The 15,227-nt window shown below is 35.8% G+C and overlaps 1 protein-coding gene across 1 annotated transcript; it reads left to right on the plus strand.

The window, feature by feature from the left end:
• The first annotated feature begins 824 nt into the window (after positions 1 to 824).
• On the plus strand, positions 825 to 8,002 carry LOC110756290 (electron carrier/iron ion-binding protein). The gene is made up of 5 exons (XM_021957699.2): positions 825 to 1,252; positions 4,587 to 4,648; positions 6,237 to 6,327; positions 6,839 to 6,941; positions 7,025 to 8,002. The coding sequence occupies exons 1-5, from the start codon at positions 1,047 to 1,049 to the stop codon at positions 7,730 to 7,732; spliced, it is 1,170 nt and encodes a 389-aa protein (XP_021813391.1). The 5' UTR covers positions 825 to 1,046; the 3' UTR covers positions 7,733 to 8,002.
• The last annotated feature ends 7,225 nt before the right edge of the window (positions 8,003 to 15,227 follow it).

Below are 15,227 nucleotides of genomic sequence, written 5' to 3' on the forward strand. Positions count from 1 at the left end.
TAAGGGCTAAGTAGCCGAATGAAACATATCCCTCATTTTTTGGATTTGCACTCCTATTTATAGATCTTGGGAGGTGTGCACCTTAAGTGGGATTTTGATGTAAGACTATGGGCAGTGCCTGGGAGGCTACAAGCTGTCCTTTGTCTAGCATGTTAAAACAGGTGCCTTCTTTGGTCGGATCAGTAGATTATGTTGATGAAGGCTCACTGTGCCGATTATGTGTGTAAGGTAGGGTTGCTCAAGGCTCTCCCTATCGATGATCGTTTTATGGGCCTCAATGCTTTGTCTGGGATTTGTGGGTTCCTTTGTAAATTTCATATTTCACGTGTCACGAGATGATTGGCCGATCAGATATGATATAAAGATGAGTCGTTTTGAATCTTACCCAACCAAGAGCCAATACATTGGGTGAATAATCCAAGATTTAAAAGTCCAACTCTAATCGGTTGGATTTTGAGCTTTGTGGGTTCCTTTTTAAATCCCATATTTCACGTGTCACGAGATGATTGGCCGATCAGATATGATATAAAGATAAGTCATTCTGAATCTTACCCAACCAAGAGCCAATACATTGGGTGAATGATCCTAGATTTAGAAGTCCAACTCCAATCGGTTGGATTTTGAAAATTTAGGGCTGTGAATCTGACTTGAGTAGAAGAGAATTCCTTTTGAATCTTACCAAAAAAAATTGAAAAAACTTGTAAAGAATTAGATCCTTAAATTAAATTGGGCCAGATCCGAGGACCTCTTTTAAAACCCGGCCCATTGGGACTCCTTCATGCCACCTCACCCCCCACCAGCCCTAAAAACCCACACCGATCCCTCAATAAACACAAACTCCGCTGCACCTCTCCCTCCGACAGTGAAACCAAAAGAAAAGCCCTCCCTTCATTTTAACTCCTTTTAAAACTAAATTATTTTTATCAAAATCTCAAAACAAAAATTAAAATGCCAACAAATCACTCTTCTAATTCCTCAGCTTCACCTCTCTAATTTGAATTCATAAACCACCGCTTCAAATAATACAAAACCAATTTGGCGCTCTTATGGCAGCAACAGCCCCTTCGCCCTCGCCAGCCCTAAGCAGCACCAGCTCCGGCGCCACTCCTTCCACCGCCGCGACCACCGTCACTGCCGCCGTGCCTGTCGTCGCTCCGTTCCAGACGGTGCACCGTACGGACACGCCGCCCAAGACCCTTCGCGGGCTTAACAAGCCCAAGTGTAAACAGTGCGGCAATGTCGCTCGTTCCCGGTAAATCTCCTCTCTTTTTTTAATGGCTGTTGAATTCTATTTCTGCACAATTAATTTTGGAGCCCTAGCCTGGCCGCATGGTTATCTGATTTTTGTTTTTGTTTTGAAGAACTGCCTTGTTTCTGGTGGTTCATTTGCGGTTTTGGTGATTAATTTGAGTGAATTGAAATTATTGGGATAGAAATTGATGTGATTTTGTCCGTCGTTTACTTTATTGAAATAGGACTTTGGTTCACCTAGATATAAGATTGATGCTGTAAAAAGCGCGAATTTAACTATGGCTGAACGTGGTGTGCGTATGTACACACAGCACGTGTATATAAACCTTGAAGAAGATGGAATGAGTGGGTATCTTGGAGTTCTGGTCTCAATTTCACATTATGATCAGTATTGTTTGTTATTGAATAAAGAAACAATATTCGGTCTGCTTCCTAATAGCTTTAACTTTGAGGAAGAGTTGTAAACCAAGTAACCATACCAAATTTATTATGGTATCAGAGCTGAAGATGCTGAATTCAGATCCATGCAACTGCAAGCGTTCAGTTTATGTTGAATTAGTTCGACGTGATTGGCTCTCTAGTGGCAAGAGAGGCTCACACTTTAGTGTAGTGTTATTTGTTTTTGTGGTCAAGATTGCACAACTGTCTTGAATTTTGAAAAATCAAAGAGTACAATCTACAATTTTTTGAAGAACTGCCATGTTTGTGGTTGTCCGGTTTGGTAATTAATTTGAGGGAATTTAATTCCTGGCCAGAAATTGATGTTGTTTATGGTTTTGAAGGCAAGTAATTAGCATTCAAAAGCGTGAATGTAACTATGCCTCACGGTGTAATGAGGAGGCTTCTTGGAGTTGTGGTTTCAATTTCACATTATGATTTGTAGAATATGCAAATTATAGTCGGTCTACGTCCTATTAGCTTAGACTTTAGGAAGAGTAGTTAACCAATGTAACTTATTATTGTATTATAGCTGAAGATGCTGAATTCAGATCCATGCATCTGGAAACTTTCAATGTATGTTGAATTAATTCTACGTGTTTGGTTCTCTAGCAGTGGAAAGACTCACATGTTAGGGGACTGTTAGAGTGTAAAAAACAACAGATGTTCCACATCCGAACGGCATCTTTGCAAGAAGAATTAGACCTCTTTTCTAGTTTGGAAAGTGAAGATCTTGGTAGAATCTGTTGCCATGCTATTCTTGTGCCTACAAGGTTAACTTGATGGGAGTTCACAACTTTTTCTGGTTCAATTATGATGTGATTGAAATGAGTAGGGGCTTTACATTGATGAAGCTGATAATTGACAGAATAACCCCTTCTTCTCAATGAAGTAGGGGAGCTCTAGGGAAGATAAGCGAGTTACAATATTCATGTATGGGTCTGAAAACTAGGTAGTTGGGGTAAACTTTCATGAGTTGTGCAAATGCCATGAAGGAAAAAATGCTTCTGACTGTTATTTGGAATCCTATGATAATAATAAAAAGAATAAATTTTGAAATTTTTTGGTGAAATCATAATATTGTCAACATTGCTATTCATACCACAATCTTATGCCATATTTTTAAACCACCTTATGTGGCAGCTGACTTGGACATGCCACGGTAGTTAAGTACTTTATGAGTTAGCTAGGTATTAATTTTTTTTCCTTTTTAATTAAAAAGACAATTAAAATTTTCAAGCCTACTTCTAGGGTCTTGCTATCCATCTCCTCTCACTCCCCCCACTGGTCGGACTGCCATCAACGGTATCAGTTACCAATGAAAACAAATATAAAAAGTGGTAAAAAACAAGAGGATTCTACCTCTGGATTCTGTGTCTGATCCATATACCCTTTGTTTCAGTGCTGTACATGTGAAGATCTGATTTTGCAGATCATATCTCATTTTCACTGATGAATTTCCATATCGGAACTCGTGCTTTCTTGATAGCGAGTACGGTTGCTTCTGGAAGTTCATGACTAGTCTCTTCACACCAGTAGAATTAGATCTATTCACGTATGTTTATTAGACATCTGATCTCTTTTCCTTTTGCAGATCCAAGTCTCAACCTTTTCTCACATTTGATCTCTTTTCCTTTTATCCGTCTTTTTTTATACCATGAAATTAGTTCTCACTAATCTGTCTCATGCTCGTTTGGTGCCTATGATTGGATTGGATTAGATTACTCACTAGTTTTAAGGTATGTTGAAGGAGGAAATGAAGGTAGAGGTGAATGATATTTTATTTTGTGGGCATTAGAAGGGATGAGTTATGACATGTTGATATCCTACCATTTTGTGGGGATTCGATGGGATGAGTTTCCTTCATGAGTGATCTATCTTCTACCTTCAACTTGGACAAAATTTATTGATTTCTTCATTCAACATGCCTTAAATCTAGCGAGTTATCTAATCCAATCCAATCCTATCCTAGGCACCAAATGAGCCCCTAATTGATGTGGCATGCATAACTTAGCTGCCACGTAAGGTGGTTATGGTATAAAATTGTGGTGTGTCAAGCGTTATTGTAATATAGTTGATGCAGTAACTGTTACATACTAAATAAGTTCTGCAATTAGAAAGTTATCTATCATGTGTGCAAAGAATGCTGCTGTAGTTATTGTTAGACAAGATTCGGGATCGTTCACTAGAATGCATCCTAAACTGACTTGAAGAAACGTTCAGAAAGTTATTACATATGAAGTTATTTGTTTAGACCGAATGAACAAGAAATACCCTTGGATATGGACGATGAAAGGAGGTGTACCCTCTTCTGGCAAATTACTTGGAGTTCATCACAATGTCGTTATCTTCTATATCTGGCATTCTTGGGTCCATGTTGTTTCCTTGGGATGGCGGACCTCTGATTCACTGTGTCTTGTATTGTGTTTTGAGCTCTATAATAAAATATTATTTCATAAAAAAACATTATTATTATTTTCTTTTCATTTTCAAGTTTTTAATTTTCAGCCATTCCTGAAATTTGTTCAACCACCATTTGAGGCACTAAAAAACATGAGATAATTAATCTTCATTACCATCTACAAGAAAGAATCAAGTTACTATGTGAGGGTATTGTTCACGGCTCTCACTAAGGCAAATCCTAATATGGTTTTCTTTGTTAGAATCAGTTATGATCGTTCTCCTTTGTGCCCCATTAGGAAATAGGCCATAGTGGATTGTTTTGTACCTAGATATTGTTGAAGATGTTTTAGGAAGTTTCGTTTTTTGCTTCATACACACTGTTATGTTTTTCACTCACCTTTATTGTTGAAAATATTTATTGTTTCTGTTTCTACATTTAGAATAATATCCTTTTCTTTCTTTGATCATTTTGTTGAGCTGAATTGAATGTCTAGGTGTCCATACGAGTCATGCAAGAGTTGCTGCTCAAAAGCTCAAAATCCATGTCATATTCACGGTATGTTAATTCAAGTCTCTATACCTTATCAAAACATTTCTACCTTCAAGGGTGTGTGGGTATTTGGAACATTGGATAATTATATTTGTTTTTTTTTTTGGTTGTTTGCTATTGTTTGTATGGTTTCCAACACTAATGTGAAGATTCAAAGCATATTGGCAAGTAACCTAGTTTTCCCTTTTCTAGTTGGGAAGCTCATCCATTGTCCCATAAATTCTTGTCCAATTATACTGCCCTACTTATTTTTTATGCTAGCCTGGATGTGTCTTACTGACTATATAATGCTTTAGAATTAATTCTAGCAATGCATGCTGGTAATTTTCTACATTTATTTGGTTGCTATCTGTTCTTTTATTCTGTGGCAGTGTAGTAAAATGCTTAAGAAACGGTTGATGCAGAGAGACTTTGGTATGGACGGGAATAAATTTCATGTCGAGAAGAGTGATGATAACTACTGCAGCTTTTGAGGGGTTCAATTTTGCCAGCTAGGTTAGGTAGTATAATGTCACGGTTCAAAAAGGGTGATGAGCTGATGGCTGTGTCAAAGACTGTGCGGCCATCTAGTTAAAATGGAGCGACTGTTGTGGTGAGTGGTAATGGGGAAAAATTGGCAACTGACAATTTTTCGTATTTCAATTATTATTTTCCAAAATGGTTACTCTAATGTTTCCTTCAAGGAAGAAGGCTAATAACTTAAAAAACTCACATAGGGGTGCGCAGTACTCTTTTCCATCACCCATGCAGTCACTTATGTGCAGTGACTAAGATACCTGTGGCAATGTTGGAATCTTAGAGTGGACTCTAGGCAATAATGAGAGGAGCTTAGTGTCTCTCGAATGCTGGAAGCATAATGGACAGTGTCGGCAATACAGCATTGCTAGCACTAAGACCTTCTGTGTAAGGCAATGTTTGGATGAAACATTAGAGATTTGTGGGGCTTCTGGCTACCACCAGAGTACGCTGGAGCCTGTGTGGTATTGGTTTGGTTTTGGCCATGCTAGTGGGTAACAATATGGGTATAGGCATGAAGGGTAATCTGTATTGTCGATGGACAAGATTGGTTATGGAACATTTGGATTATAGTTGCTCACTTAGGAAGCTTGCCTATGCATACAGTAAGTGTGAATTAGCTTGTGCATGTCAGAATCATCAATGGTTCATTTACACTACACAAAAGACAGTGATGGTGTCTTGATAAGGGTAGGATGTTGAGTTGATTTGGGCATTTGCTTGCACGATTTCTTGCGGGTTGTCTGTTACTTATGATGCACTGTAAGGGATTTAATTGTATTTTTAAGCTTTTGATCCTAATGGACTTCTTGCCATCTTGTTCTATTCTTTGCTTTTCTCTTTTCAATATAATTCTTGTTTGTTATAAAAAGAGAATGCTCATCAGTTTTGTCCAATTTTTTGATGATATAACCAAACATGCAAACTTAGTTTGTTGCTTACTCAAATATATGAACTGATCTACATTGAGTCACCATACGGTTTGGGTTGGCATGGGTCGGTTAGGGTGGGTGTTTCATCCTTTCTGGAGCATGACCTTGTTTTTGGTTTCTCTTTTCTGACTGTATTACCACTGCAGTTTTGAAATCAAATGCAACATTTCCAGACAAGGCACCAACCTCAAGCTCTCCTCTATTTGACCATCAATCAATTGAGGCATCACCATCAGGGTGAGTTCTTAACATCAGTCTCCCATTGTTATATCTGGTTATATTTCTGATAATTGTAATCTATGCTCTTTTTTCTCTCTAAAATTCTGGTCATTAAATTGTTTTCCTTAGAAAATTGCATTGCTCTTCCACCATGTATATGCTATGGTCAGATTTCTAAAAAAATTTGGAATCTCAGCCAATTTATAGTCTTATTCACCAATGACCTAAATTGAACATGAGTTTGTAATACTTGCTGATTTAATGAGTCAAATCTTCCTATGCAAGGAAATTGGCTCAAAGATTTCCACAGATTATGTTCTGTGGTCTAACTTTAATGTTGTTTTGGGAAAAAAAAATTCCCCCACCTTTTAATAATTGCTTTATGAACTTTCCATGTTTCAAATTTAGTTTTGTCTTGTTTAACTTGGCTGTCCTGAGCATTTCAGTTACTAATTCTTTGGGGGTCTTCAAGGCAAACTCTGTTTTTGTTCTGGATGTAGATTTTCTTAAATTGTTAGCCGTGTTTCAGGAATTCACATCGAGTTGCATCACTCCGGCAACTTTCGAACAATTTTGCTCAATTCAATAATGTGCATCTTCCCCTTCGTTCTAGGAAGCCTTTGACCAAAAAGGTGCATGTCCTTGGCACTATCTATTTGTTCTTGTACTATTTACAGTGAGAATGGCCTGTTCTAATTGTAGGAATTAATTTCAGGATGCTGTAGCTATTAATGAGTGGAGATTTTCCAAGTTAAAGGAATACAAGGACAGAAACATCGAAGTGGAAAATGAAGCTTTTGATCGATACATGCAGAATGTCACCCTATTAGAGGAAGTGTTTTCTGTGAAATCTATCATGGAGGAGTCCATTGGGGATGAAGCTGAACTCAAATCCGTATCAACCGATAAAAGTACTACTGCTACTACAGAAGAAGACACTGAGGCTATGGTCTCAGGGTTGAAGTTGAAGTTGAGATCAAATCCAATGAGAACCAATAACTTCAGAAAGAGGATACAGCAAGTTGTTGATGAGGGATTAAAGAAACTTAAAAAACGTGAGTTAGATGATGGGGAGAAGGAACCAATTGTGGGAACTGGATTGGATCAGGGGCCCAAAGAAGGGGAAAAATGGCGGGCCGAAAGGGCTTCTGCTCTAGGCGATCTCATTGATAAGCTGAACAAGGCCCGAAATGAGGAGGATCTGAAGTTGTGTTTGGAGATGAAAACTCAGCTCTTCAATGAACATAAATTGACTAGTACATCAGAGTCTGAAGAGAAACAGGCTACAAAGAATGATTTGGAACCCCGAAAAGAGTCGAATTATTCATTTCCTAAAGTCGTTAGCACTACCGAAATCGATCAAGAAACTCTCAATATCGTCTACACCCACTTCTCTTCCCTTGAGCATATAAAAGGTTTATGATTAAAGACTTAGAGGTAAGATTTTGCCGTAGGATTTGGACTTACTAGTCAATTTAGAGGATCTATGATTTGAGGGAGGTGCCATAGATTAATGTAGTTTCTTCCTAGAGTTTCCTTTCTAGTCAATAACAAATCAAGGGATGCTTAGAAGTTGCTTCAAATTTACATTTTCAATTTGGATCCAACAATGGTAACTGATTTTTCTTGTTTTAATGTAGCAATGCAAATTGCATGAAGCCAATGACCCCTTGGGTAGGCTAATGATTCTTCATCTTGATAGCTGTTTTCTGTAATATATTGAGTGTAGGCAAAAGCATTTTTCTTTTTCAAACAAATAAACCAATGCTTATTGTTGGGATGCTTTGGTTCTGCCTGCTTCCTCCTTTTAGCCTTACTAAATAATTAGAAGATTGAGCGACGTAGGTTAGGCCAGTTGGCCAATGGCAATGTGTCCACCATTAGAGTAGTTAGAATATCGCTTTGGGGTGATATTGGTAGCTTATTAAGCTTCCCCAGCCTGTATCCTGTGATAAAGGGATGAAAAACAGCCTTAAATTTAGAGAATACAACCAGGGTTTAGTTGTGTGCACTAATTCTGAAATCAAGAAAACTTAGAACCAGAAAAAAAGGAAAAAAAAGTGGTGTTATTATTCTTGAGAAAATTTGTGGTCAAATACCCAGATGGCTTCTTTTTGGGTCGACTTTCACAAATTTGACTTTCAATAGGCAACTGAAGGATTCTTCCTCCCAAACATTTCAACACAATTAAATAAAGAAAACCTGTATGGGCTAAGAAAGTGGGTCAAATAGGCACAGAGAGGGACTTTAATTTATTTTCTTGTGATCTCCATACTCTCAAACTTTCGAGAACCCCCTAATTTGGAATACTGGTTTTCAAATGATATCTTGTGCCATCTCTCAATTCTCAAATGCCGACTTCATACAATATTTTTCTTTTTCTTGTTTTCTTTTCTCGAAGTCGTAATTTAGGGTTGCTTTGCTTGCGTGTCACTTGGACAAAAGAGGATTATATATTATTTGGGAAAGCAATACTAAAGTGAGAATTGTTAGGAATTAGCATAAAGCGAGCATCCAAAGTGAGATCAAATCACAAAATAAACCACACACATGAAAGACATACTAAATTTGATTTGATGTTGGCCAGTTGTATCTAGAAGCAAGAAAGTTAAATTGGGAAGATACAAGAGTACGAACAACCAATCTAATTCCTTTAATTTGAGCTTTGATTTGAAACTATCCATGATTTGATTCAAAAGTGATCCCCACATGGTGTTATGTGAATGCTCTGCACATTACACCGGGCATCGATTGCATGAAAATAGTCTCTTGGACGACAATTGTTGATTTATATAAGAAACATTATATGAAATACGTTTTACATCTCTCTCGTAAATTTTAGGTAGCTAATTTTTCATTTCGCAATGGATATAATTCATTAATTATTGAAATATAAACATTGTTACTAGTAGTATCCTTTTCTCATTGTTTGTCTTTGAATCAAAGTCTGATTAGTTTGGGTGGTTTGCTGGCGCCCTCATGAAAAGAATCGCAAATGTGTTCTAAAGACACATACCATTATGACAAAGAAATCCCATCTTCTGTGAATTTTTGCACATAAAGCTTTTGTTGATGAGGCATTTTAGCTTTGTAGGTTTCTCAATGCCTAGTGCTTCCTCTTTTTTTTTTTTTCTTCTTCTTGCTTTATTCTTCTTCATATACTTCTCAACCCACAACTACTTTCTTGGTGGACATCAAACTTTCTAGCTTATCTTCCCTTGAAACAAGGCTGTCAATGCTTTCAATTTCAATGGCTCTACTCATCTCAACATCACCTTTTCATTTTTATCAATCCCATTATCATGGCTGGTGCTCTTCAACCTGTTCATCTCTCTTAATAATAATCATGATTCCTTCTCTCATTGATCTAGATTCACTATAGACTAAATTATTAGCCACCTGAAAAAGAAAACAGATGACTATTATGTTATTAAAAGAATAAAATGAGAGGTGAGATGATGCCAAGGTGGATCTTGACAATAAAAAGCAGAAATCATTGAAGTTTTTAAATGCTTGTATTGATAATCAAAGCAACCCAACTTTTATAAATGTTATTTGTGATCTTGGTGAGGCAAAAAAATATATGATTTCCCCCCTCTGAATAGTCAAACTTTGCTTGACAATATCCCTTTCAAGTTTCAACATGTCTCTTATTTAAGATATTGATTCTTTCAACAAGCAATATCACACTCCCTCAAACTCTCATTCACACATGCTTTCCATCTGGAGCCCTCTTGTGATTCTAATCAAATTGATTTGTTTAATCTAGGCCACGCACGGTGAGGAACCATAATTATGTTGGTGATAAAGATCTACAAAATTTTAAAAAATATATTATAAATAAAAATAAAAAATAAAAAAAACCCAGCTGAGAATCTCACCTGGTAATGCTGATTTCCAAGCCATTTTAAATATATATATATATATATATATTCTGAGTGACTATCAACAAAGCCCCTGTCAAGAAGGAAGCATCTTTCCTGTAATGTTTAGTATTCATATTCCTCTTTTCATAAAGCCCTCTTCATGTGTGTATATGTGCAGCCAGGAATCATGGTTTCTCTCTATAATTGTGTACTTGTACTGTTGGACCTTTGATTGATGCCATTCCAATGCCACTGATTTATGTTCTAAACTGTTCAGACCAAAAAAAATGCTTTCACTTATGATCATGTTTGTCTTGTCAAGTCACACTGCAGCACATGGGTTATTTTAAGTTTGCTTAACTTAGAAACTTACTTGGAAATATATGGCGATGATAAAAATATCAGGTGAAAATGTAAGAGGGAGGATTTGGTTATATTTAAATCTCAAAAGATTATAAAATAAAATAAAAAGAAGCAGGAAAGCGAGGGGATAAGAGAGTACAGATTCGAACTTGAGACATCTTTTAACATTGTAGAGAAAATGATCTTTTAAAACGATATATAACTTTGATAATTGGTTGTTTTAAACCATAAGATGTATATGTCCATGCGAAAGACGCCATAAATATCTTGCACCATTGATTTTACTGACCATATATATACCATGAATGTACAAGATTCAGAAATGTTACACATTATTATGGCTTTAGAACTTTTGGTTGGAGTTTCTTTGATTGTATGGCATGAAATCAAGGAGATTAAACTAATTAGGTGCACAGCTTGAGTCCAAGAACCAAGATGTGTTATGTCTTGGACCAAATGTTTCCATGTATACCCAGTCATTTTATTCACATGGACAGATAATATGACAAAATATTGGTTGTATTTTGAGCATGAAATTGACCCGTACAATGACACATTTGGGTTAGTTTAGGCAAACCAGTCGGTTCACAATAATAATAATAATTATTATTATTATTATTAATATTCAAGATTGGTGCCTGCCTGCCCTGCCTTCACATGGTCCCTACTAATGCAATTGCAAATTTTGTCCTCCCCAAACCAATTAAGAAAACGTGTTCCAATCACCTTCTTATACCCAAGTTTAAGAAATGTGCAATTGATTAATGCTTCACTGGATTGAATTGAAGGGTAATACTATTTCTATGGGATTGGATTGGATTAGATTGGGTCAAAAGAAGCAGGTGGCTTGGCTTGGTTCCACACAATTTTGCATATTTTGTAACAACCGTGTTGTGCAAGGGATATGATCAACAGATAAATCCAAGTGAAAAGTTCCAAACCCAAGTTAAGGTTTTCCAAAATGTTACGTTTTAATCGATGTGCATGCGCTGCACAAATCACAATATAGTAATTAGTGAAAAACTAGAAGAAGAAAACAAAGATTAATTATATCTATGATTACTGTAGATTAATTAATTCTAAGTTTAATTAGTAGTGGGTTCATAGCAACTGTTGGGATAGAGATTTGAGATCAACTTTTGGAAAAGTTCGACATTGAACCACCAAAATCTAGTAGGGCATGCTCAATTTAAGGTCTATAAGACAAAAGAATTGGAGACTTTCTTTTCTGAAATGAAGCAGTCTACCTCCCAAAACCAGCCTTCCCTATTTCCCCTAGCTAGCTAGTTGTGCAAAAGCTAAACACTATATGCGCATCCAATAATTCGAAATTTCTGTTTCGTTTGTTGCTTTCAAATAGTTCCTTGTGCTTGAAGCTTGCTCTTATCACTACTTCCAAAGTCTACAATAGACAATATAAGAACAAGGTAATCTATCCAAAAATAGTTCAATAAAAATGAAATATTTGCACTTGTGATGGTTTGCAAACCCGCTCTAATATCATTAAGGAGGTTGAGGTTCCACCTCAAAATTAATTAGAATAGTTCAATTTTTTATAAGCAGGTGTGCAAGGTCCATTAACTTTTCGGACAACTCTTCACTTCTTGATTTTCAATTGAAGTTATCCTTTCAATCAATTGGGATGTAGTTTCTGACCTTTTTTATAAATAAAAAACACTGGATTGAGATTGAAATCATAACCTATTTTAATCTTAACCATTTTCTCATCCTCTCATGATTTGGGCTCCTCTTGGTTCGAGTGTACATTTCACCCCACGGACTCCTCTTGACCTTTTCTCTTTCACATGACAAAAGTGAACCAAAATTAAAGATAAGGGCTCCACATGCATGGCATAGTCTAAAAAAATTTAAGAATTCAAGGCGCGGTGTGTCTGCATGTTTAAATCTCATCCCATCATCTATGGTTTTTAAAAAAAAGGGATTGAGAAAATGGCCCTAAACCAAACATTTGAGTCTTACGTACCCCATTTTGATAAAGACTTTAGCAATTTGAAGGAACTTACACGTACTCTAATCAAGCCAAAAGACCTTGGAAAAGAAGCCTATCCGTAAAAGAAGAAAGAATCGTGGAAAACAAAACAAGAGAAAGAAAGATAACCCATTTGCTAAATTATTAATATTCCACCCAACTCCAACCTAAAAAATCTATTGTATTTAGTGTCTGTGTCTGTGTCAGAGAGTATAACTTTGCGAAAATGTTTTGGTACTTTTCACATGCAATGCAACTTCCCAAAGAAAAATAGAAAAGAAAGAAGCCAAAGATAGTCTTATTTTGCAGGTACCAATCTTGAGTGATTATTGTTTGTTCGCAAGCATTGTTGGAGAGAGAGAGAGAGAGAGAGAGAGAGAGAGAGAGAGAGAGAGAGAGAGAGAGAGAGAGAAGAGGGGGGAAGGGGTAAAAAAAATTAAAACAATTTACGATACCGCATCTTGGCCAACCATTTTTATTGTTATTATCATGAAGGTTGCTGATGATGTTCCATTGACACATTTCTGCCATTTCCAAGAGGCAGATGGGAATTTAAATCCAGGAATTAATTCTTTTTTATACTCTTTAACAGTTTTTATTTATTTAATTTGATGTAAGTGGAAAAAGAAGATGATGATTATTATTTCTTCTTCTTTTTTTTTTGGTCGAAACCACAACTTCCCAATTGATCCCTTCATCATTTGTTTAGATTTATTAACTCAAAAACTGATGGGAGTTTTTTGTAAATTATTTAAATCCTGCCCAACTCTCGAGCATGCATACCAAAATATCATTAACTACAATATGAAGGATTAAACTTTAAAATCCAAATATTAGTCTCAATAACTTTTTTAACTCTCACACATAATTAAGGTGGAATCTACAATGAATATGAGAGACTCATGTGGGTCTCACCTCACGTACGTAAGAAATGCAAAATTTGGTTCCCCACTTGATTTTCGGGGATGAGAAAATCGTGTGGATAATAGATATTGAGACAACATTTCATTTCTTGCACTCATACAAAAAGAAAAAGAAAATTCTACATAGAGAAGTATAATCGTATGAAATTTTGGGTGGCCATTGTCAAGTGTGTTGAATAAAGATGTTGCATGAGTTATTGATGCTTTCCTTTCTCTTGACTTCCCAATCTATATTATTAATCATCACATGGTGCCTGCAAAACAATGGAAAATATAATATATTGACATTTAGCTAATTTTCACAACTTGAAAACAAAGCTTTAATTGTTCAGACATATCTTTTTACATAAAAACTAGGCAAAATTGGACCAATCGTCCCTGTAGTTTGCTCAAATTATCAGTTTCATCCTTGTACTTTGTTTTTTACAGTTTCGTACCATGTAGTTTCATATTCTACTTTAGTCCAATATGTCAACTAAGTTGATTTTTTCCATCCATTTTTATGCACGTCTTCTCATTTGAAAGATTCAATTTTGATTTTTTTTGTTTTTATTTAAATGAGATTGGGTTTTTGAAGAACAGTTTTTGTGAATTCTAAATGCACTTTCAAATTTGATTCATGCTCATATGATGAAGTAATGGGGCTTCAAAATTTTCCTAGAGTTTGAGATTGACATTTCGGGAATTGTTTGATTCAAGATTTTAAAACCAAACTTAGTGTCACCGATTCATCATGCATATGTTTTTCCTTGGCTCTTTGTTACTAAAACTCATAAACATAAACAAGTTATTTGAATGGATTTGCAGAATTTTATAGGAAAACCCATTGATGCATCTTCCTATGTTCAAATAGTCAATTTAGCTTCAATTTCTCTCAATATAGGTTATCAATCCTCAAACATGTTATATGATTTAAAAGCTAATGTTACTATCAAACAATAAGAATATGGGGTGATTTTCTATATATGTAGGGGTATATATAAAGATACAAAACCCTAAAAGAGTACAATAGAAAAAAATCCTAATTGATAAGGAATAAACAACTCATATCAACAGTTTCAAGTTTTGAAACCCCTATAATTGTACGATAAAATAAAATTTTTACGAGTCATAACTAAGCTTGAACATCATGAAATTTGCATGAAAAATCCAGACTTTCTCCAACTTGGAAGTTATTGACTCATTTGACGGATTGGACTAATGGTGCAAACAAAATGAAACTACAAGGATGAAACTGAAAATAAAAATAAAAAAGTACAAGGATGAAAGAAAAATCCGAAAAAACTACATGGACCATTAGTGCAATTTGGCCAATTTGAACCTAGAACTACCATCGATCTCTCCCTACTTATGGCATGCTTACTTACTAGCAATGGGCATAGGAAGAAAGGGAATGATTTCAATTCCCGACTTCCCCTACATTTACTAATGCATAATGAATGAAAAAACATGTGTCCCACCTTAAAATCCATATTCACATTACTTCAAAATTATGAATTAGATCAACTAGTGGGGGTCGTTGATCTGATTCCCATTCATGTTCTCTAAAAAATAACCTTACAATTTTAGAATCTCATTCATGTGTTGATTTCATATGGTTAGTAAACAACCCTATTAATGGGAATGACTTCTTCCCATACCAATTTCTTATTTCCCCATTCCTAAATTCCTCGATTCCTTACTTCGTCCATACCCAGTAAGTGAAAATATACACTTGAGCTAGAATTGGTAAACAAAGAAAACGAAATTAACAAATTTAGTATTAAGTTCTTGTTA

This window comes from Prunus avium, chromosome 5, assembly GCF_965620075.1.
Source record: "Prunus avium chromosome 5, drPruAviu1.hap1.1, whole genome shotgun sequence".
In the NCBI taxonomy this organism is placed as follows: domain Eukaryota; kingdom Viridiplantae; phylum Streptophyta; class Magnoliopsida; order Rosales; family Rosaceae; genus Prunus; species Prunus avium.